The 24,522-nt window shown below is 41.8% G+C and overlaps 1 protein-coding gene across 7 annotated transcripts in view; it reads right to left on the bottom strand.

Annotated features, from left to right (window-relative positions):
* SYTL2 (synaptotagmin like 2) overlaps positions 1–20,969 on the bottom strand; it is a 53,712-nt gene extending 32,743 nt beyond the window's left edge. For 4 of the 7 annotated variants that reach the window (XM_066175617.1, XM_066175621.1, XM_066175622.1 and 1 more), the window contains exons 1-3: positions 20,883–20,969; positions 17,442–17,531; positions 7,067–7,488 (exon numbers count right to left, since the gene is read on the bottom strand). In XM_066175617.1, the coding sequence (XP_066031714.1) occupies positions 7,067–7,167 (101 nt within the window). In that variant the 5' untranslated portion in view covers positions 7,168–7,488; positions 17,442–17,531; positions 20,883–20,969. Of the gene's footprint in view, positions 1–7,066; positions 7,489–17,441; positions 17,532–20,476; positions 20,547–20,882 lie in introns of those variants that run through there. The other 3 variants (XM_066175618.1, XM_066175619.1, XM_066175620.1) reach the window with 3 other exon arrangements.
* Positions 20,970–24,522: the final 3,553 nt, after the last annotated feature.

Genomic DNA, 24,522 nt, shown 5'->3' with positions numbered 1-24,522 from the left:
ATTTTTACAATGTTTCTTGAATTCTCAAGATTTGCTAGGAGGAGGTCTTAGCAGTAACTGCCTGCACTATGGGGGCCTGATTGACTGCTAGGTATTACACAGAGATTGTGGTTTACCTTGAAAGGCACTGTGGAGAATCAGACTGCAGCCATGGTTTTCTTTTCCACAGTTCATCAGCCTCTCAGCGAACCACAACAGAACTAAAAGCCAACAACAGACTCCATGCCAGCTCCCCAGTTAACAAAGAGGCTGACCAAGTTGCCACCAAATTTTCTCTTGAGGATCAAAGAACTAGTAGACATCCAGATTAAGAATCAGATTGCAGTCTCAGTTGCCAAGCTTGCAATTAGGAGAAAATGTAGCAAGAGCTTTATGTATGATCCAAGTATGTATTCTGCAGTCCCTCTGTGCTCTGCGGTAAAAGGCCAGTTAGCTTATGCTGCAGTTTTTCAAGGGGAAACAGCCTAAAGTTAAAATGAATCTAGTGCTCATTTCTCCTACAGGAACTTTAAACTCAAGAAAGTAAAGGTACATAGTTAAAAGGAAATTTAAAAAAGGATTTTGGACTGAATAAGACTGAGCTCCCATTATTTAATATGATGTTTCCCCTATGCTAAGGTGAAACATATTTTATGGCAAGATAAAAAATTTGTCATCTCCTCTAGAGCAGGAAGTACACGCAGATTGCACTGAACAGGGATACAAACCAACTGTCCACTGCTCTGCTGGCTAACAGAAAATCTATGCATGGATTAATTGGGCTGTTCCTCTTTACCTCTGCAGCATCTGATAATGGGCCAGATCATACGGTATCACTGTAAGGCAGGAAATCTGCTCTGATATAATCAGTCCCTGTCAACCTTCTTATCACCAAATCCAGAATGGTTTATCCCATGCTTTGTAGGCTACTGTAATAGCTCATTGCATGAGCAAAGAGGTAGCAACTCATCCCTGTTTTTGAAAAAAGAGTATCTAGCAATACATACCTGCATCTAAAATTTTTCATCTACACCTCCTCAGTGTCTCAATTCTCTCCCCTGCACCTGCCTTATTCATAGTCTACATTACAAGCCACCATAGAATTTGCAGGATGTGACTACTGACACCTTAATACCTTATTTGATTGCCTTATACCCTAGCTGAGCGCTTAAGGTGGGTTTTTCAGACAAGAGAATCTGTGCGGTGCCAGCATAGTCTGGGACTCCTCATGAGGAATTATAGCGGGTTTAGATCAAGGCCTGTGTTTGTCTCAAAGACAGATTCATTAGTGTCCCACACACCCTAATCTGAACATATTGAAAAAGCACCCTAGAGTCCAAAAGCAAAATAAAGCCTTTAAAGATCCTGATATTACCACACCTTCTCTACAAATTAACTTCCAAAACCTCCCGTCAGCAAATGCAATAACAAATAAGTGAAGTTGAAAGGAAAGAGAATTTTAATGAATTTTATCACAATCCTATTTGCTGCAAACATAACAACAAATAGCAAACCAACAAAAAGACAAAGGATTTAGGTTCTGGGTCACTTTCTGAACACAGACAAGACAAACTGTTTGTAGTATCACTCATGCAAGAACAGGAGTAAAATGATATTATACCAGGCATTGTAGGAGCCAGACTGGTTGATTAGGTTCTTTTTCTTCTTTGGTAGGAAGCAACTACGAAAAAGTTTACAGGACAAAGCAGTAATTGTTTAAACCTTCCACCTTATATGTGCATGCCTCTTTAGTCTGCAAATATCTATATAAGGTATAGGAAGAAAGTCTGTTCTGACATTTGTTAGAGAACTACACCCAAAATATTTGTAGTGGGCAGTGCCAAATTCCAAGTAACCTATCTTTTGCGTGGCAGCTGCACATGATTTTACAAAACCCTAAAAACCAAAAAAGCCTCATCAGTTACTATTTAATTGGTTTAAACAATAGAGTAATATAATTTCAAACTGTTTGAGGGCTATACTAGAAAGAGCAAAGTAGACCTATGGGGTTATGCAACCTTTCCCTATCCTTGTCATCACAATTCCTCATAAGCAACACCTCTAATTCTTGCCTTTGGGGTCTCTCTAGGCAACAAGATTTCTGATAGTTAGAAGCAGCTGGACACATGAAAAAGCAAGGCAATTCTGTTTGTAGTAATGCATGTTCTTCCATTTTATGCTTATTCAGAAAGAAGTCTGTGTGTATTAAGTCTAACAATACCCTGATGAATAAATCTCAGGTATCATCTTGCTTTTGGGTCTTTGGAGAATAGGCCAGGCTGTAGTCAGCACAAGTCTTGATGACAAGACAAAGACTTGACATTCTCAAGTCAGAGGGAAGACAGACACATTCAAGCCTGGAGCATCAAATGAATGAACGAATGAGTTACGTGCTCAGATGTGAGAAGTTAATTGATTTTGGAGAGAAAGAGAAAACATGAGGCTCTGCTGTCCACTGAGATATGGTATCCATCAGAATCTGGAACCAAAACTATGATGCTGTGACAATACACCTTTGGTGTTAGAGCCTGCCTGGACAGCAGCACAGTACAATCTGAACAGGGGGTGGAAAGATTGTTAGAAAATAGGTAACTGGCAGGTGCTGCTCACACAGTGTCCCCAGCTCTTCACAGGCTTTAAAAGTAGGCATATAAAGCATAAAACCAGCCCCACCAAATGACACATACAAGCAAATAGAAGTGAGCAGAAGAGCTTGTATCATAGCTTGCTCCACACTACCAGCAAGGACATCTTTCCTGCTGTGTGAAAGAAAAGGTTGCATTTAGGATTTCAGGGGAACTGCAAACCAAGACTAATCTAATCTGAAGACAAAGGCTTCAGTTTGGCACTTAATAATACAACACAGTGCCAAGTACAAACGTGATAAGTCTTACCAAGAAAGTTTTTGAACTGTAGGGAAAACCTTGTCTATAGAGGGAGTACTCAAGATACAGGTTAAAAATTGTTATTAGTATCCACTTTTTCCCTTCAGTACATTCTTCTACCACACAGAATAAGTCCCATCTTCCCTGCTTTACTAGCAACCCTAAACAATCATCATCCTGTCAAACAATTTATCTACTACTAGTAGACAAAGTAGCCATCAGTATTGGAAAGGAAAGGTATCAGCTCATTTCTCAGGGTAGTCCAATGCTGTATCTCTTACCAAGACCAGTAAGAAAGGTCTCTTCCTTAAGCCCAGTTATCTCACGTGATCAAGATGGAAACAGTCCTGGTTTTCTTACTGGCATTTTACAAGGTGGGCTGGGACCATCCTCCCCACCTTCCTTCATGCGTCAGTTGGCTTTGTTAAGAAGGATAAATAATGACATGAACATTCTGCTAGAGAATAAAATTGATCTACTTCCTGAATAATCAGTGTATTTGGAAAATCATATGTGGTGCTAAGCAGTGTCCATAACAGGGAATTCATCCAGAAGACATGAACTTATCTTTTTCTGCCATAACAGGTGCACCAAGAACCTCCTTGCCTCTGTTAAGCACACTCTCTAAACAGTTTCACGTAACAAAAATATATTTTATGACGATTTTAAGTATGGATTCTGATGTCAGTTGTTTTCACATTACAGTAGTAAGTCTGGTTTCCCCAGTGCCAATATTAACCTCGCTGTGATGCCTTAAATAAATCCCACCTCACAAAAGAGCCTTCCTTCTGACAGTCAACGACATAAAGAAAACTGCCTTGAGAAGTAACTGGAGAGGATCTCTGTTAGAACTAGCCAGAGTCAAAATAACATTTACAATAGGCTTTCAACAGGCACACACTCCCAGCAGAGTCAGACCCCTGAAGCTTTCTCTCTTTCTGCAATGCCACAGAATTAACGTACCACACAGCAGCCCCCACCCACCACACAAAGAACTCCACATCAGAACTTCCCCTATCATTAACCTCCTGCAGTTCACACGAGGAGCAGCCAATCGCAAGCACAGCTCACAGGAGCCCTGCCAGGAGGCTCTGCTGGGAAGGGCTGATGGCCACAGCAGGGAGCCCTGTCACAGAGGTGACCACAACAGCATTCTGCCTTAGACACGCTGGTGCCGGGGGCCAGCTACTCAAACCACAGAAGAGTCACCCAACCACACTCCGTAACTTCACAGACAAAGATATTTCTGCTCACTTTGCTCTCTCCAGAAAGGGCTCAAAGTGAAGTTAATTCTCAACTATGCATCTGTAAAAGGAGTTAGGGGTTATGCTGAGCTACTGCCAGGACATTCAGTTATGTACGTAGCCCCCTCATTTTGTTCAATGCTGGAACAGGACATATCAGAGATTCCTGAGCAGCAGTGATGACAACAAAACCAAAATAATTAAGTTAGTAATATGCTGAAAACCAGCTTCTACTCTTGAGAAGCTGTCACCTGACTCTTGTTTTATGCCTTTGCCCCATCCCCAGCAACAGTGCCATTGAGTGACCTGCTGCAGCTCCCAGGGTAAGGGAGCAAAGGGAGGCATTTTCTTTCACTAGGAATAAAAAAAGCGTACAATGTCTTTTGCTTTCCATGCATCACACCCTCTTGTCACCTGAGATTTCTTCATCACCCTTTTGCCAGTGAGAACATCAATATCCTCTTTCCTTTGAGACAAACCTCAGCAGAGGTGAAGGAGGAAGCAGGCATGCTGTTGCCAAAGCTGTACCTAAAGCTAATCATGTTGATCCAGACCAACACAAAAGGAGCCACAAGACAGGGAAACACCTATTACAGCCCTCAACAAACCAAGAATGAAAGCAGGCTGCCTTAATGAGGCTACATGGGCCAGCCTAATCAGAGCAGTTTTATTAGATTAGCAATACTAGGAACTGTTAGCAGGGAAGAGACTGTATCAGGTGATTTGTAAAATTCCACTAGGAAGTGGCTCAAAGAGGATTTTGTCACGTTACCAAGTTGTCCACACTCCAAGAACAGGGCACAGATTATTAGAACACCCTTCAAACCTCAGAATTTCTTCTGGAGAGGAAAAAACATCATATTGAAAGACTTCTATTATATACACATATAAATAACACCTTGTCTGATATTTGCATGGAGACAGTTTATCCCAGCTCTTGGAATCTTCCAACAGTGCAAGGCTATAGAATCCAAACTAAAATACTGTATCTCCATGGCTGGAGATATAATTCAAGTAGTGTTTTAAAATATAAGACATGAAAAGCAAGCTCCATGTGCCACAATTAAGCAGAAAAATCCATTTCATATGTAAACTTCCAGCTTCTCAGAAATTATAATATTTAGAAACCAGAAGAGACTTTTTATTGTAGCAGCAAACATGCAGATTACAGGCTGCTACAACCTGCAGTCTCTTGCATTTTCCACCACATCCTCTTGAACTAGAATTATAAATGGCAAAAGTAAAGCTACAGGGACAAAAAAACTTGCTGACAGTCCTTTCAGACCACTACTAAGAGTGGCTTTTTTGAATTTTTGTTCCAAGAAGGGTTCCTTTTCCTAGATTCTGTTTTCAAACTCACATCTACAATTACTTACCCTGAATGCTTTCAGACCTGGCACCAATGTAACATTCCAAGACTAAAACCAGTGGTGTTCTACCTTCAGTAAATAAAATGCCTATTCTGTTACAGAAAAGTCAGTTTACTGGTTTTTTTTAAGCAGAAGACAAAACTGTGTGGTGAAAATATTTACTTAGGCTGCATTAAGATGGGGGCAGGAACTTGCAACAGTGCCTGTAATGATTTTACCTTCAGCAAAGCAAATGCTTTGAGAAGAAAAGTCTTTTCAACAAGGAGAAGCTACTGGTCTACATTTTATTGCTCTTAAAAGAAGCAAGTAGCATAATTCAACAAAATGCTGTCCACATGCTGATCAAAGAACCTCAGGGCTGCACAAGCATACTCAGCAAAAGGAATGCTGCTCTTAAGGCAAGGGGCAGGCTGCCTTCTCCTTTGTAGGATATAGGGGTATGCCTACACCAAGGACATTTATCAAAAAAATCTTTTCCAGTAGCAAAGAAGCAGAGATGCATCATGGCTGGAATAATTTCAAAACATTTAAACTGGAAATACATTACTTCATGAGGAACATCACAACAAGAAGGAATCTCAGAGAAGATTACCAAATCAGTGAGAGAAAATCCTGCCTTCACCGAGGCCTGTAAAAATTTGGTTTTGCTACAGAAATTGTCAAACCTGAAACCACAACACTGTTATAGCACTTGGCGTTTTCAGCACCTCAGGCTCCATTTTTCATTATTTTTCCACATATTTTGTGTCCCTTGTAATGGATAATTTCCTTCACACTGGAAAAAAAAAAACCAAAAACAATGCCTACCAAAATCCTCGCTTCTGAGCAGGCAACTCTCTATATCAGCTGAAGCAACTATTTGACTGCTATTTATACCTTTATAGATAGGCAGCTTTCTCAGAGCCATCTGGGAAACACTGCTTTCTATGCATGCATTTCTACTCAAGGGAGTTACCCTCATAGTAGCTCCAGTAAAACCTCCCAGCACACAAAACACTCCAGAATAACAACACGTTGTTCCATGTGTGACACCACAAAGTTAAGGACCAATTTTCTGCTTTATGTGTGGATTGCAAGGACTTTTCTTGGCAGTGGGGCATAGTGTTGGTACTTCTTCTGGGCTGTAGCACCACATATTTTAGATACAACTTCAGCATTCAGACATATTTGCTGACTGCAACCATATTTTGGTTTGTTGGGGGTGCTTGCACTCCTTTTGAGCCAAGTCCCTCACTTACTATTCATTAGTCCAGTCTGCAGTGGCTTTGACACTTGCAAACTGAATCCTCTTCTGAGGAAACCAAGGCAGATGTGGATCCAGGCAGATGTGTACAGGGTGCTCTTGGCTCCTTAGGGAATTGCAAAGGTCTAAAACAATTCTGGCCAGTAATGACTCATTTGTGTGGTAGAGGGATTTCATCCAGAGACTGTGGTAAATCTAGTCCAGAGTAAAAAATCTCCAAACCACATATATGGAGGAATATGGGGCCCTCAGCAAGTTCAATTACTGTTTTAATCTGTTCCTGAGAAACATAGTACAGAAACTGTATAGGTCTTCCCAGGACAAGCAGGGTGCTAGATCCCTTACCTGACTCTCTCTTCTTCAGTTCTTTTAAGCTCTGCATCCCGTTGTAGCACCTTCATTATTGCCTCTTGTTCCTCCTCTGTTAGGAAGCTCAGGTCAAGCATCTTGTTCTGTGTGTAGGGCTGGTAAAGTGTCTGGGAAGATCTTGGATCCTGCTGAGGGCAGTCTTGGAGCCTGCTTTAAAGTTCTGGAAGTCTTTTTCAGCAGGCACTGACAAACCTGGACCAGGTGACAGTCAGTAGTTTAAAAAGCCACAAAGGTTGCTTTCTTGCATGTTTCCTTAGATGAGAGACTTCTGGGAAAGTGTTGCATTCCTGCTTGCCATCACAATAATGTCTTCTCAGTTTATCCTCTCAACTCTGCTTCCTGGAGTAACAGTTCATTGACCCAGCATATCCAGTGTTTGAGAACAAACAAAACATTCCCTAAAAAAGAGACAAGGAAGAACAAGTTGCAATATCAGGGATCAGGGAAGTAGATTATGTATGCATTTTTAATTAAAAAGAACAAGTTTTTCAGTGTGATTAAATGACTTTATGAAGTTCAAATGGTCACTTCAAGTCAAACCTGTTTTACAGGCCTCTTGAACAAGGTGGCCATGAGAATATATTCCTCCCCAATATGACAACTCACACCCTAAAACATAGAAATGAGTGTCATACAATTGGTACACTTGGATTATAAAAGTAGATTTTAAATCACCCTTACAGTTAGCAGAACAATTTGAAGGAAAGGGGAGATAACAACCCCCCCACCCCCCCAAAAAAAGAGTAAAGAGCACTTATCACAATGATTTAAAGAAAAAAAAAAAAAGCCAGATCACTGTCTTACAGACCATATGGAACAAACGTTAATTAATGTATACATAATCATATTGAGTATGTGTAATTACAAATCATGTGGTGACATGAACCTCACTGCTTTATACAAGCCAAACTGCGTTTACAAGTAGTAATTTAAAATACTGTTTTGTCTCTGTTTCATAAGCCATGGTTTCAGAGGACTATCTACTTAGAGATAATTCCAGCTGTTAAAGACAAAAACATCTTCTTCAAAAAAACCCTTAAAGGAATAGAGAGAGTGGCATGGGGAGGAGGTAGTTGTGTCTGTAGTAGGGTATCTTAGTGCCTCAGGATTACAGAGACGTGGATGTCAAAGCCTGAGAAAAAAGAAATAAATAGCTCCAATTTAATGCTCAGAAGCATGCCTAGTGCCAAACCTGGTGAGAGACAGAAGAGAAGCACATGTTTTCACTAGATATGTCTCTGTACCAGGCAGCTCCATCACAACCCTTCAGGGTTGTGGGCGTCTTCCTTTGGCCACTGCAGGCTGACACTGATGTGGCTGACAGGATGCTGACCTCATTTCAATCTACCCAGCACTGCATCCCTGCAATGAGTCACTGCATTGCTCCCCTGGCCACAGGAGTTCAGCCAGGCCATTAAAACAAGATATTGACACGGGCAAGACTGTAAGGGAAACTTCATTCTGAAAACAACAGCATTTCTTTTAGATTTGGTAGGGAGCTGCAGCCACATTACTGATGTGATATCCCCACAACATCTCCAATGCCCAACCGCATTCTGCATGTTTTTGTTTTGCTGCCGTATTTTTCTCCATGATTCTCATCGTGATTTTGTTGCACGAAGTTGACACAACAGCATTTCAAACAACCTGCCATTTGTAACTTCAGCTGCATTAAGAAAATTATGGGTTTATAATTAGGCAAAAGTGGAAAGTCCTTACTTATAGGACTACCAACAAATATGACAATCCTAAATTTGTTGAGTATCTACAGCAGTACTCCTTCTGGTTAGGAACAGGTATGGATATTGGTTTCAGCTGTCATGTAGGAGCTTTCTACACCATCTGACACAGCAAGCAGCATCCACACTGCTAATCCAAAGCCCTGGATGCTGATTGAATGGCAAGCACCCAGCCAACAGGCACAGAAGCTCATGTTGCAAGTACAAACCCTGGACAGCTGTGAACTGGATTAATCAAAGATTTTGCTTTGTTTTTTGCCCAAGTTCAGTCAAGTCTGCAAGAAAGTTGTTGCACAGAATAATATCTTGCCACATCTTTGGTCTTTTTTGTTTAAAGACGACTGAGGGAAGATGTGTTACTTTGTCTTATTATATGAATTTAAAAATCTAAAGGAAATTGTTGGGCAGCATTTACAAAACCATCTGCAGACTTCACTGATGTTTCTCAGCACTCAGATCAATAGAATCAGTGGAAATAGAGCTTCAGCCCTCCCCATGTGAACAGCAGTTTGCAAGGGCACTGCCAAACAGGCTATGAGAGCTCACAGCAAGCAGCACTGCTACTGAACTTCCCAGATACCATCGTTCTGTACAGCAGTTTCTTCAGCTAGGGTTGCACCCCCTCCTTGTTTTCAGTCTGAGGTGAGATACCAAGATACCACTCCCACCCTGGCAGGCTCTTCACCCATGGTTCCACAGCTCTTCATAAACAAGAAAACTTCTTTCGGTGTGTGTGTGGTGCACGGCCAGTCTCATGAGATTGTCTGATACAAGTTACTGCAAGGCTGGGTTTCTGCAAAAGGTTATCAGCACTGATTCCAAACAGATGGTAAAAACTGCTAGCTCAGAGTATAGAACTTGTTATAAAGCTTAATTTAAAAATGAAAAGTTAAAAAAAAAATCAATGTCTTCCCCCTGTTTAGTTCACACTCTAACACCATCCAGCCTCAATTATTTAGATTTCTTTTGACATATTCTTCCTCTTTAAAAACCCCCATACATGTCAGGAAGAACTGAGAGGTTTGAACAGTTTGTTTGGTGCAAGTTCAATGGCAAGGGGTGTTTTTGTCAGGAAAGTTTTCAGATCTTAGTTTCAAATAAGACTGAAAGATCCTTATCAAACTGATTAGATCATGGAAATTGATACCACATAGACTGACTTTCTGTGTAGGGTTCTCATGTGCTAACATATGTGAGTCACGGCATATTTGGCATGATTTTTTTTCTTAAACATTAAATTCAGGTAAAACCACCAAAAAAAAATCTTCCCTTTAATGAAAGACTCCCAGTAATAAACAGGAATCTGAAATTATGTTTTATGCAACTCATTCATGACAGCTTCTATGTTTTGGCAATAGAAGAAACAGAAAGGCAACTCAAAATACAATTTTGCCCACACACTCTCTTAAGCTGCTCTTGGTTTCCAAGTGGTTTAGGCCAGGCACTCATCCAAAAATTTAATCTTGTAAAATTTCTCAGAATCTCTCAGGCAGCTGTACATCTCAACTGCTTTGAGTCAGAATTCACATTTTTCTAAAACAGGAACCACAAAAGAAAGACAACTTTGTCCACAAACTCATTAACCCCACAGAGGGCTCTGCTTACCCCAAATACAAAAGGGGAATGTTAATTTGAATACTGTGTTCTGAACACTATGGGATATTACATTAAGAGGTGCTACAATAATAGTTTAAGTTTTCGAGTTTTTACTCCGTGTATACCTATGGGATACAATGAGGGAGGCAAGGAAAAGGTTGGAGTACTTTGCCATGGCTGACACTGAGTTTACCAACAAAGTCAGAAAACAAACAGCAAAACCCCAGAGTCAGCTGTTCCATTCAAACCAACAAGATCTCCTTTTGCATGCAGAAACCTCATAATGTCTAATTTCCCATTGCAAAACTCCTTTTCAAGTGCTCCTTGCAGAGTAGACCTAAGCTGCTAAAGCTTTGATCCAGAGAATGTGTCTTGCAGCCAATGCCTTGTAACAAGAGGAAGAAGGTGACAGCCAATCCTACAGTCCTGGCTGCTTCACATAGCACCTTGTGCCAACTCCTTCAGCTGAACAGCTGCCCTGCAGGCCTGGCAGATCAGCGACTGCTATCTGCACACATCTTCACCCCAGAAAGCATTCACTTCCAAGTAACCTACTGGCTCTTCAAAATAAGAGGGTTTGCATTTATGTGCTTGAAAGCTACACATTTTTCTAACTATATTTCTCCACTGCTAGAACATACCAGCAATAGCAGCTAGGATGCGTTGGAAGTCCACGCAGAACTCAACAGGAAACTGAGGAAGACAGATGATTACAATTGTGCACTACAACAATTTGCATGTGCAGAGGAATTCATTCTCAAGAGTAACCAAGTTTGGCCTACACCCATGCTCAGGAAATAATAAACCTTCATTTTGAAGCAGGGAACCCAGGAACTCTAAGAACAATAAAAGCCTTGGAGAACTGGCCCCCATGGCCCTGAGAAGTGACATTAGGCAGTGATGGTACCTCTGACTGCGAGCCTCACAAGCTCCAGCTTTGCAGCAACAACAAACAAATCAGTCTCCTGAATAAATGTCATTCTCCAGTGATGTTGAGCAGTACAGTCACAGGTAACTCAGCACCAGCCTAGGCTTAGAGATAATTTTTCTGTAAATACATGAGGCAAATCCCATGAAGGCAGAACAGCTAATTAAGCTAAACGCCAGTGTTGGCAGAAGCACAAATGGTCATGAACATATTTGCTCAGAAGATCAGAGGATTATGGATTTCAGTCTGGGCAGTGGAGAAAGAAAAGCTAGTAACTTTGAAGAGGGACTTAAGTCAAAATTCATGGGAGCTTTAAAAGCTGTTGCCTGCAACGATCAGGACAAGAATTTAGAACAAGCACAAGAAGGCCTATTGTCATTTTTATTCCTGAAGGGGCAGAAAGGAAAAGATCACCAGTAAGATATGGATATCAGCAAGATATGCATATCTGCAGCCAATCCAGCTGCTCTTACAAGAGGTGCTATCAGAATATTTTCAAAATTATAATAGCAGAGTATACACACCATATCATGTTTCCAACAGCCCCAGAGATTAATTGGGAGAAGAGTGTTTGCTTACATGTATGTTTAGTCAGTGGAAGGTAGGGAAGTTCTTATCTAGCTAGTCGTGAAGAGTGTTGGTAGAACAAGGACTTTTCCAGAAGCAAGGGATATCTATTTTAAGAGCAGTTTCAGTGTTGCCCTATTGATGCAGCAATGCTTCATTTTATGCAATAATAAGTCTATTTGTTCTCCTGTGCAGTATTCCTTACAATGTGGTTAAGGGAAAGAACAGGACCAGATAACTGCTCCAAACAGTCACAAAGGGGGAAATATTAAAAGTTACACAGAAGCTTTGCTCACACCTTACCCCTGCTCAACAGTAGCAAAATAATCCTTGCTGTTTTTAACCTGTAAAATAATTGCAGTCTCAAGATACTTTCACTGACAGCCTTATATAATGATGTTCAATCAGCTGAAAGAGGAAGAAGTTCAGCTGGAATACCACAAGTACTTCAGAAAAATTCTCATCTTCTCCCAGAACATCTGATTTGTTGGTCCACATGACTCTGCCTGTGGCTTAATTTTATTCTTATTTGGTAAGACATTAAGACCTTCATCACTTTGAAGACTATAAAGGCACTTTACTCTGAAGAAGAGTTAATAACAAAGAGGGTAAGAGTTAACAGAGCTAACAACTTAATATTGGAACAGAAAAGAATAATTTGCTTTGGTTGTGGCGTAATCCCTCTAATCACATATGGCAGCTTGCCATTTCTTTCACAGGGCCTGGATATTGGCAGCACTGCCTAAGAACGTCAATCTCTATACCTGTTGTGGTGTAAAACCATTAGGCCAGAGGTATTAAAAGGATGTGGTCTCTGGAGAAAGAGGCTCACAAATTACAGAGAAGCCTCAAGAAAACACACCTAAACATTCCTTCTCCCTGTGACCACTGTCAGACTAACTGTACATGTCATGCCATTTATTTCACATTGCAGTAAGTATACATTTACTAAAAATATATAATTTGAAGGATCTTGAAAATTACAGAAATTCCACCAAGTTATTGATACTAACATCAGCATATTTTCAAATCTAGTAATATTTCCTTGCACATTGTACCATTTGTACTTGGCTGTGTTTTAATCCCAGCAGGCACATTGCTTGAATTAGTAACAGTTCATTTGAAAGAACTTCATTCTTCTAGCTAATTCTTCCTTTCATCAAGAATTACAAAACAAAGAATATCTTCTCAGCATAATGGACTTGAAGTATAATAATGAAGGTGACTCAGCCCTGTAGATCTCTGAAGGCAGAGCACTGTCAGTGGTGTAACAATTATTCTCATCTCCATTTAGACAGTAGAAGTGTGAGGCTCAAAGCTCCCACTGCTGCTTTCTCATCCTTCATGTCAACATTGGCATTAAACTCAGACAGGGTCCAGCCTGAGGGACTGTTTTTATATCTTGCTTGAAAATAGATTCAAGCAAAATATTAAAACCTTTAGAGAGATCAGAAGCAAACCAGTTACTTGGTGGGAGGCATCTCCCGATCCATTTCTGTATTTAATGGCTAGCTGTTTCTGAATGTTTTCCCAACATAAATACAAGACAGATTCAAATTCCAGCAAGGAAGTTACACAAGAAACAGCCAAAACATTGCACCAGCTCTCCCTCCCAAAAAAAGATCACAGCAACAAGCAACCCTGAAACTCATAATGCAACTAATTGATCAATTTCTTAAGAAGGTTTAGCTAAGAAGCCATGACCTTCCTTTCATTTTACAGGAAAGAAGTGCATGCCCTCTTCTTCTGGAGACTTGCCATCTTAAACATGAGGATTCAGCATGGAAGATAACAATGAGAATGGGACAACAGGACCTCCATTCCCTTCTCACAAACTTTTATTGCAGAATGTAAAACACACTTGCTATTTCTCCCACTTGTACTGTCCTCTATGGGACAGTACATCTATAACCAGGAGCTGCCAAATCCTTTTTCTTTTCTTCCATTGCCCCATTCGTCAAAAAAAAAAAAAAAGTGTATTCTAGTTTGGGATTTAGCATTACCTGGATTAGGCTAATGAATGCTGCACTGATGCAAGTCAAATAAAAACATCTATTATCTACTAGGAATTCCTTAAAAAAGTTGTCAAAACGGCTGAAGTAGAGGCCTTGACAAGTTTAGATACTGGAGACTTTAGGGGAATTCTCTGACCTCAACCCTCCTTCCTTGCTCTCCAGCAAGCATTAGCTACATTTTAGCTAGGATTCTGTTTTATTGTAGGAATTATATTATTGAAGAACGGAACTGTGCAAAACAGTGTGACTAATTAACAAGTATTTCCTATCAGTGGCTACTGGGAAGTGACACACTTCCTGCACTTTGTTGAGATATTCTTTCTTATGTGCAAACGAACTGAGCTGCAGTTTACAGTCACTGGGTAGTTCTGACTCTTTTTTAGTGCAGACCATCCAATAAAATGGCTTATTAGCACTGATGAGAAGAAATCTATGTTAAAAAGAGCAGACAAGGATTCAAATACTTAGAGTAATGCTAAACTGAGCTGACAGTAAGACATTTTGTAGAGCAGTTCCAGTCCTAAACACCAACTGGTTCTGAAGAAAGGTTCTGAAGAAGTCTTTTCAAAGTTTTATTTCGAAGTCCATAGACATGACTTCTCAGATTTTTATCTCATTATGGAAATCCATTAGTCAGGATCTGTTGCATCCGTGTGACTTTGAGAGTCCCGCTCTTACTCCTCATTTGAGTTGAGGTGATGAGCTAGTTGAGCAAGGACAGCCACCCTCACTGACAGACTGATTTTCCTCCACTACTTCTGTAAAATTGGGAACCTGTGGGTTAACAGGTTGCCCCTTCCATGTATCACTTGGATCCTCTCTAAAGCGCTGTCAACAGCCAGCTGCTCAGGTCACTCTTAGTAGCACGTTGCCTCTGCAGGAGGGTGCACAATACAGCTTTGTTGTACATATTAAACATAAAATTGCCTAGTCAAGACAGCAACACTTTACATCATCTTTGCTTTCCCTGACAGAGGCCACCAATCTCAACTTCCCCAGAGCACCTCTGCCTGCAGCCCCACAGAAATTTGGGATCACACAGAACATTGCAAAAGGCACTCCATCATTCTCAGACAATTAACTGCATAAGTACCTGTGGGAATCAAAAGAATCCGTAACTCACTTGAGCCACTCTCATTTGTCACTGCAACCTCCCTGCTTTTCAGCTACCAGCCTTGTTATTGCAACTACAGCTCTACTTAATTGATAACTACTGTGGACAAAGAGCTAGCAAACAGAGCAGCCCTTTGTCTGCCCTTTCTCACAGGATGACTGACTAACCACTCACTCGTGCAAGTTTTGAAGGTTAAAATCACCTACCTAGTAAATTAGGTACTTTCAAGGATCTAAAAGAAAGTTTGCGTCAAATAATCAGGTCCTTGCTACTGTAACTAAAGCAACACCTACTTGAAAACGGGGCCTCACACAATTGCCAGCACAAATCAGGTGCTAGAGGAAAGGAAATATCCTTTAGGAGTCCTGCAGTCACAGAAACAATGAGTAAGCCAAAGCACTAGTTGAAAAATAAGCATTACCTTAAAGTTCTCATGTGAGTTAAAAATCAAAATGGTTAAAAAAGTTAGCATTCGAAATGGTAAAAAAAAGGTAGCATGCAGTCTGCACATAGACCAGTCAGAATCAGGTCTCTTCTCAGTCACCAAAATTAAGTTAAACTTTGCAATGAAGTTTGTTATTTCAAGGTTTTTGGGTTTTTGTTTACTTGTTTTGTTGTTGTTATCTTTTAATAGATACATTTTTAAAAGCTGACAATAGCTCCCTATTGAGAGGAAAGTAACTTGTCCTCCCAAGCATAATGTTTTAACAAATAGCCCCATAACATGAAAATTTTGTCTGCTGTTGGAGTCATCCTGGCTAAGCTGAAACCAGCCAGCAGCAACATTAGTCCTCCTTAATACTGATATTAAATTGCAGGAATAACAGGAAGTCTATCAGCCATAAAAATTTCACTCATGAGATTGTTTGCACTGCTGGGCTGGGCTGTATCATGCAAAATTGTCTTCTCCTTGACTGGTACCAGTTTCCCTGAACACTTACAGCCAGATGTGAGCAGAGAACTCTGACACTGAAAAACAAGGTGTGCTATGGTGCAAGGAAGATAGAAAGCCATGGCAAGAGCCAAGCCAAACTGCTACACATGTGAAGCAGGAAGCAGGGAACAGTTTCTGGAGCAGCCTTCAGTTGCACTGGATGAGGTGAGGCGTCAGTTCGCACTGCATGGAAAGGATTTGCCCTACAAATCCTGCCCAACAGCACAGGAATAGGGAAGAAGGAGCAAAAGGCTGTGGCAGGAATTGTTTCTCATACACAGGCAGCTAAATCAGGAGTTTAGAGTTTGTGAGGCTGGGCTTTGGATCATCAGGCCTGTCCCTGAACAGGTATTTAGTCTTGCAGGAGTGGCTCGTTCTTTAAGGACATAGCTATGCAAGGTGTTAGCTCACTTGCCCAAGAGCTACAGCTTCATACCCAGGAAACAGCCAAATCCAGAGCCCCTATGAGCACTTAAGCCAAGAAGATTCAAATGCACACCCAAAATACATGATAATCTCTGAAGGGTTTGCTTGGTTCTCTCTTGACCCCTCCCAGGCCTGAACAACCAAGGATTGAACCTCACTGAATTGTTGTTAAAGTGATGCCACAACCTTGCAGCCAGAAACAGGAAGCCAGGGACATTTCTCTCAGTCAGGCCACAATTAAAAAAAAAAAAAAAAAAAAAAAAAAAAAAAAAAATAAAAATCAAGGTCTCTCCTAACTTCCCTCCTCATTCAGACAAACCTGCATTCCTGGCTATGGAACAGTCCAGTTCTAATAGAGCAGAGGGAACAGGAGAATAACCTGAGGGTATTCATTTCTAATCCAGGTCTCTAAACCTCCAGTGAAGTAATCACTATGAAGCAAGGTAAAATTAATGACATTTACACTAATATAAGTTATCCCAGGATTAAAAAACAAGTTATGTGGGCAGGACCAGAATAGAAGGTTAAGAGCTTGCTACTTCTGCTTGTTTGACAGATTTCTGCCTAGGACTTAAAATACATACCTTTTGCTTACAGTGCTTCAAGTGCAATTACAGAGGGTTTTTGGACCTCACCCTTAATTTTTCATAACAGATGCTCTATTTTTAAATGCTATTTTTAAACCACATTAGCTATTCATTAGAGAAGAAAAGCATGGTGGCAGATCTTAACATCTACAAGCTAATGGTGTAGAAACCATTTCTAACCCAGAGGTTCTCAAATACACTGATCTGGTTCTGGAGCTCAAGCTACATGGCTGAGATCATATACTCTGACTGTAGTCCATCCAGCCTGTACAGAGCTAAATCTCTGTCAGCTTATCAGTCAGCCAGAATCAGACATTGGGCAGGAATCTTCATACAGAATTTACTGATATTATTTAATGCTTTTGTAGAACAAAAACATTTTGCACTGAACCTCAGTTATTGTTCTGCTAATTACTCCACAGATAAGTGTCCCCTTTCTTCTTACCTTTCTTTTTAGTGTCCCCTTTCTTCTTACCTTTCTTTTTATTTATACTCAGACACATTTAGAGGGAGATGAAATGCAAAATTTCCTTGACTGGGATAGAGAAAAAGAAAAAATTATTTTTAGAATATTTATACTGCATAGAAAAAGAAACATAACAAGATGTAAGAAAAAAAAAAAAAAAGGATTGTGGCATGCTTTGAGTTGGAAGAGACCTTAAAAACCATCTAGATCCAACCCCCCTGCCATGGACAGGGACACCTTCCACTAGTCCACGTTACTCAGAGCCACATCCAGCCTGGCCTAGACCACTTTCAGGGATAGGGAGACCCCAGCCTCTCTAGGCAACAAATTGTTAAGTTGCTCATTAATTTGATGTCTAGGCACAGGACATTGAGTGGGTTTCAGGTCAAAAATAGTCTGGCATTATCATCCAGACAAGGAGCTATAAAATAAAGAAGGGGAAGAAGTATTCTTTTCCTTCTCCTCACACGTGCATTACATCTCTTCCCTTTGCCCCTCTTGATGTAATAAGCAGAGTCAAGTTGCATATAGCAAGGAAACCTTAAAACATGAAGTAAGAATCTAGCACAGCCAGTTCCTGCACCCTGATGAATTTGAATGACTCCCACAAGAGTGAATCATGAATGAGTCTGCTGAAATCAGCTGTCACTCTCAAGTTATGTCCAAATAAGTTAAAAAACTGGAGACTGCTGATACAGCAAATGCAACATCACTGATTTGACATACACTTTTTTTGGCATAAGTGTTTTGGAACTGGAAGATCAAACTATGGAGCTTCCTTAAATTGACTTCTCATCAACCCAAATAAGCTGCCTTTAAATGAAACAGGTGATGGACTTCAAGCACCAGAAGGGTACCTACTGCTTTTAGCAGCCATCCATTAGTCAGCCATCCCAGGTGAAAAGCACTTTCTGTGCAGAGACAAAAATTCTTTACTATGGTTTAAAACAAGTCACTCTTGAATGAAGAGTGACTTCCAAAGGATAGGAGCATCACTTTCCATTAAAGAAAAAAGAAAATTAAACATTTTTTCCTACTGAGAGACTAAAAATTACCTTTATATTTCCTTGAAAATAAAATTTTCTTCTTAGATTTTTGATTTAAGTATGTTTCATCCCTTTCCATCATGAGCACAGGAAACAACACAGAGTAGAAAAGAAGCAATTTCTTTAAGTTCATCCAACAACTTTCTTGGTTAAGTCTTTTTTCCAGATACAGCTATCAAAGATTTTCTCTATGTACTAATCTGAAGCAATATTTTCACCTGGGAATATGGCAAGTGTCTCCTACAGAAGAGTAGGAGTTTACTCCAGAGAATACCTGCACGTGGTCTCTATCCAGCAGAAACAGGGCACTCCTGGAGTGCTATCCAGTGTTCTAAAGCACTGGCTCTTAAGGGAAATTACAAATTCACTTTTCTGTCATCCGTTTTTGGGGGCAAGGGGGTGTTGTTTACTCTGGCCTTTGTCAGAATTGGAAAACAAGAATACCAAGGCCTATTACACTGAATTTTAAAAGTCTGACAGTGAAACTGGTAATACATTATTTTGGGATGCAAGAAATGCTGGAACAAAATTTATTTAACAAGAGACAGGTCCAATGACAGCTTGAAGAAATTCCAAAACGTGCCTTACAACCAAAGCAGAGAACAGCTGCACACATGAGGTAGAAGCACAGTAAGATGCTTATTATTTCCTTGCCTTAGACTTAGACATAAACACACTGAGGTGTGGTAATTGGTAGCAGTGTATAAAAGCATTTTGTAACAAAAAAAAAAAAGTTACAAAATTAAAAACACAGTATTTGTAGTATTTTATAACTTAATATACATGAATAACACACAACTGCAAATGAACAGGGACTTGCAGTATACTTGCCCAAACAGGGCACAGGAAAGCATATGCAAACAGTAAAATCTGCAAGATAAGAACAAAGAAAATAGAGTGGTCAGGAAAGATGTCAGATGAAAGTAAAATAAGACTGAAGAACAAAGAGGAGATATGTCTGATGGAACCAGAATAATCCTGCAAAACAAATAAGAAAGATGCCTAGCAACACTATAGTAAGCTTATTCCCTCAAATCATATGAACTACATCATCTGAGAACACCCCCTTTTCTTCCAGGGAGGAAGCAAGACGAACAATACATGAACAATTAGGAAAGAAGGATGATCATTTATGAAAATCACAAAAAACCTCACTTTGATTCCAGCTTCTCTTGCCAAGGAGCTCTCAAGCACTTTACTGTGACTCCTGCAACTGTAACAAACCATCAGGAAGCATAGTCATCAGTGCTAAATACAGGGCACCAGCTCCAGGGTATTGTATACTCCAGGTTTACTACCACTTATATATGTAATTGTTAAGAACTGTTTGGGAAAGAGATAATAACAACTAGTGGTAATTAAGAATTAATGACTGGAAGGATGCATTGTTGCTGTGTGTAGGTTTAATAAAGTGCTTTGATTCATTAATCTTTTAAGCAATCCATCACTGAGAGCTTCAATCTGTGTGTAAACACGCAAATGTTTGGTGCAACACTTTGATCAGTTCTTTCAGCTAATAAAATCAAGTTTCTCCTCACAACATCCTGTTAGGCATATGCTGTGAATGAGCGTGGGGGGATGCATCACCACAACACGTTCTAAATCTCTTCCCCTTACACTTTCTCAAAAATTTCAAAAATACTTGTCGCTTAGCAATCTCTCCCCAGATTTAAGTGACCTTCATCCTAGCAAAGTTCTAAGCAGATTCCTCTGCTCTCACAGGAAAGACACAACTGGCTGCATTAAACCTTAGGGCCAGGTCCAATCCTGCAAGTCATTCCAGAGACAGCGTGGATGATGCAACTAATTCACTGTTTTGAGTTTAAAAGTGTTTACTATTTACTCAAAGGTCATTAACATCTCTCAGCTGAGATCTAAGCACCTTATTTAAATAAAGAGAGTCCTTCCCATCCCAGCAGACTCCAGGAGCTCTGTGCAGGGAAGTTCTGACAGTTACCCAGCTCTCACCCCGGACAGAGGCAGCAGCAGCAGCAGTAGTGGGGATGTCCCGGCGCGGGGATGTCCCGGCGCTCGGCTGCCCGGGCACGGGGCTCTCGAGAGCGCTCCTGAGGAAAGGCGCTGACAAGCTCCACTCCCCGGCGGCCTCAACAACAGGGCCCGGGCCGGCCAGACACCTGTGGGCGCTGCGCCGTCCTCAGGTGACCGGGCCCTGCCCGCCGACCGCGGCCGAACCCTGCGGAGCACCCCGGCTGGCGAAGGCTGGCAGCCAGGGCTCCCCAGCGCCCAGCGGGCTCGCACTCACGCTGCCCCAGCCCTGCGGGCGGCTTCTACGCCCCTTTTTAACTCCGAGTCACTCCACTAACAAGACCCCCCCCACCTCTCACCCCCAGAGTCTCTTCTGGGTGAGCCTCACCTCTCCTCCGTCCCCTCCGCGGCTGCCCCTTCCTTCCCTCCGGCCAGAGACAGCGCCGGCTCCCCGGCTTGTCTGAGGGCAGGGAGGCGGCGGCGCGGGGCGAGGCCGAGCCCGTCCCGCCGGCCCGGGCCAATGCCGGCGCCCGTCCCTCCGAGCGGGGCGGCGCCCCCTGCCCGCGCCCGCCCTCCTCCTCGTGTCACCTGCGGCACCCGCGGGTGTGCCCGACGGGGCCGTGGCCGCCTGGGGCGGTGACACTGCCCACGGGCCGGGCGAGCTTCGCTCGGCTGTCAGCGGGCACTGCTCCGAGAGAGAACTCCACAGCGGACAGTGGCTGCCTCACACGAAGCCCACGCAGGGAGTGTCGGCTCGACTTGACGAGCTGCCGTGAGGGACAGTGATCAGTTTTTCACTTTACCTGGCGATAGGCGACCCGAGAAGTGCGAACATACGCCCCTGTTTGAGTAAAGATACGGGCCTCGATAACAGAGGTTTCAGTCATCTATTTGTTCAGGAACCCGCTGTAAGTGCTTTTCTGTTTAATTAGTGGCACAAAATACACATGCCGCCATTCCATGGGGTGTTTCAGCAGGACCTTCCCCTCAGCAGCCAGGCACTACGGGGATTTCTGAAGCCTCTGCGAGCAGGGCGAATGCACCGACCTTCGCATGGGGAGAGCCGGTGCGCTGGTATTTTCGCCTTAAGCACGTTCTTCTCACAGCGCTTGATCTAATTGATTTAATTCTGCTTTGGGGCAGCTGGAGGATTGCAGCGTCTGGCGTGCCCGGGAGTGGAGCCGCTGTGCTCTGAGGGCAGCCCTGTTGTCACCTGCCCACGGCTGCCGCCCGCCCGGAGCGCTGGCTCGGCTCTCGCTTGCAGCAGCCCTGCTTTAAATTACATCCCTACTGTGTTCCCAGCCTGAGTCCATTCGCTCCCCAAATCCTATACCATCAACCCTGGCTTCCTGCTACCAATAAATTCTTACGTTTCACTACCTTCTCAAACTTGCATATGGTGAAACAATTTTTAGAGAAAGTTTAGTGTTCGTAGCATTCGTGTGAAATTCTGTCTTTTCAATGCCATGCATTTGATATGCGGCTCTTCCTTTTTGATGACAAAATGAGGGACTTTTCATGCACTGTGCAGTAAAATTCTGGCTTAATAAGTCTTTGATAGGGCTTACATTCAGCCCACGAGGATCAGAGTGAATTGGAGACCTTGTGAAAGATTAAAAGTCGCTTGCTCCCCTCAATATTTTTCATTCCAACATCTCTTATCTAAGTATCCTGTTTATTCATCCCGATGCAGCATCCTAAGCTGTATCTATTCAAACCCACACTTAAGTGCTGTTCAATGCAGATCAAGAAACATCACTTAATTAGAAGTGATGCGAAGCTCTTTTGACGCTCTTCGTAGATGGAGCATATTTTTCTCGTGAGTAAAATACCTCTTTCCCCCTTCTCACAGCAGTCCCGAAGAAAAAGGAAAGTATGACTAGAACAAGAGTTTCAGGACCAGAAACGCTGTATCAGCTGGCAGCCGTGAGTGCGCTTGACCCCTGCTGGATGTACTTGGAACTGATGGGTCTGGTGCACGCACTGCCCAAAACAATTCCCCTTCTTATCAGGGATTTTGGACCCAAGCTTAGGAAAAAGCAGCTCCTTGCTGCTAAATGGCAGAGGTCTCCAGCTCTGCGAGAAGTGACTGCTGAGAAACTGTGTATGCGGTGTGTTGTGTCTGTTAAAATACGTAGGTGAGCTCTCCTGCTCAAATTTCATTTAGTGATGTGTTCTTGAAATGGATTCAGATGAAATCTGTGGGATTATGTGTGTAAGGACCCACACCAGCTCACACCAGTTGCCAGTTGACATCTTTATAAAGAAGAAACTGAAAATATCTGAGTGACCTTCAGAACATGAAATACCTGAAGGACCCTCAGATTCATTCCTCAGTAACTGCAGATGGAAAAAGTCTGCACCCAGCATCCAACCTGTCCCCAGAGCTACTCTGCAGTGGTGCAGGAAATCTGAAGAATCTACGCATTTCATGTAAGCACAGAACAGCTGTTTTTCAAGTGAATTAAGCCTGAACACTCTCAAGGTGGCAGCAAGAGAACAAAAATTAGTCACAGAAGGGTATACTCTACCTACCCTCCTCTTTGTGTTCCCCAGACACAGTCACAGACTTGTTAAGTTCTCAGCACAATCAAAAGATATGAGCATGGTTTTGATTGCAGTGTAACAGATAGCGTTACGGCATCTTCAGCAAAAAGACACAAACCAATCAAGTCTGCAGCTATCTTTGTATAGTTGTACTACTGTCAGGTTCAGAAAGTGGATCACCTTCCTTCCTTCACCCCCTCATTCAGCATGTCTGTCTCTCAAGTGATTTCCCAGTGTAAAAAGGAAGTCATGCCATTTTTTTCCAATAATGAAAAAATTAGTGAGTACTTTGGTGTGGTTACAAAATGACAGGTATTGGTTGAAGAGACAGTAACTTCCAGTGAAGAAAATCAGGGTGATAATGCTTTCCTTCCTCCAGTTACCTCCTGTTACTCAACTGCGCTTGACACTGAGCTGCTCTCTGATGAACTAACACAAATCACAGCCAACTCTGATGTTGTTCATCTAATGGCTGTAGTGGAATTTCCCAGGTGGCTTTGAGCACATCCTCCATTGCTGTACATTCTTCAGTTGGTTCCTGGGCATCAAGATAACTTTTTTGTTTCCTTTAAAATTTTCCACACCGCTAGATAATCCCATAAAAAGCTCATGTACAAAGGAAAGCAGAAAAATAATGGTGAGTGGAGGAGCTGGAAAAATACCCTTCCTTGCTACCCCCAAGTCCACCACAGGAGCTCTCAGCCTAACCAAGGTCCATCTCTTCACACATGAAGGAGTGCAGAGTCTTTAAAAAGTAAGCCTTCAAAAATATTTTAGATTTATTTAGAATTTATTTTAAAACGTAACAAGAAAATTTATACCAAAAGCGCAAACTTTAAAAAGAAACAGTGTGGATAATTTATATTACTCTATACAGTGGTAAGAAAAAGACTGGCTTGATAATAGGCTTGATGAAAGCAATGGCTTCAAAGATTCAATGTGCATGACTAGGGTCTGATCATTTTCCTTCTCTTTTGCTCCCAAACAAAACAAATTTAAGTCCTGCTGCCAGTGACCAGGGCATCTTTAAATTCACTCTCTTATGCAGCATGGCTAGAGATCTCTGCCTGTAGGACAAAAAAAACCCCCATTTTGTCCTTACTTTAATGAATGTGTCTTAATTACAGAGACTGCTCTACTATGTCAAACGGGACTTGTCAAAGGAAAACACAGATTCCCACAGGGATGGCCAAAAATTATGAACAAAGTAAGTAAATGTGAATGTTCATCACGGAGAAAAGGCAGCTATGGGGAGACCTCATTGCAGCCTTCCAGTCCTTAGAGGTGGCTTATAAAAAAAAGAGGGAGAGTGATTTTTTTTTTTTTTTTTTTTTTTTTTTTACACAGGCAGATAGTTGTGGGACAAGGGTGAATGGTTTTAAACTATAAGAGGAAAGCCCAGAGAAGTTGTGGATGCCCCATCCCTACAAGTTTTCAAGGCCAGGATGGGTGGGGCCCTGATCAAACTGAACTAGTGACGA

This window comes from Chamaea fasciata, unplaced genomic scaffold (genome assembly GCF_029207755.1).
Source record: "Chamaea fasciata isolate MVZ Bird 193981 ecotype frontalis unplaced genomic scaffold, bChaFas1.0.hap1 SCAF_2, whole genome shotgun sequence".
Lineage (NCBI taxonomy): Eukaryota > Metazoa > Chordata > Aves > Passeriformes > Sylviidae > Chamaea > Chamaea fasciata.
The sequence above is the reverse complement of the archived record's forward strand: the minus strand, read 5'-3'. Positions and strand labels throughout refer to the sequence as shown.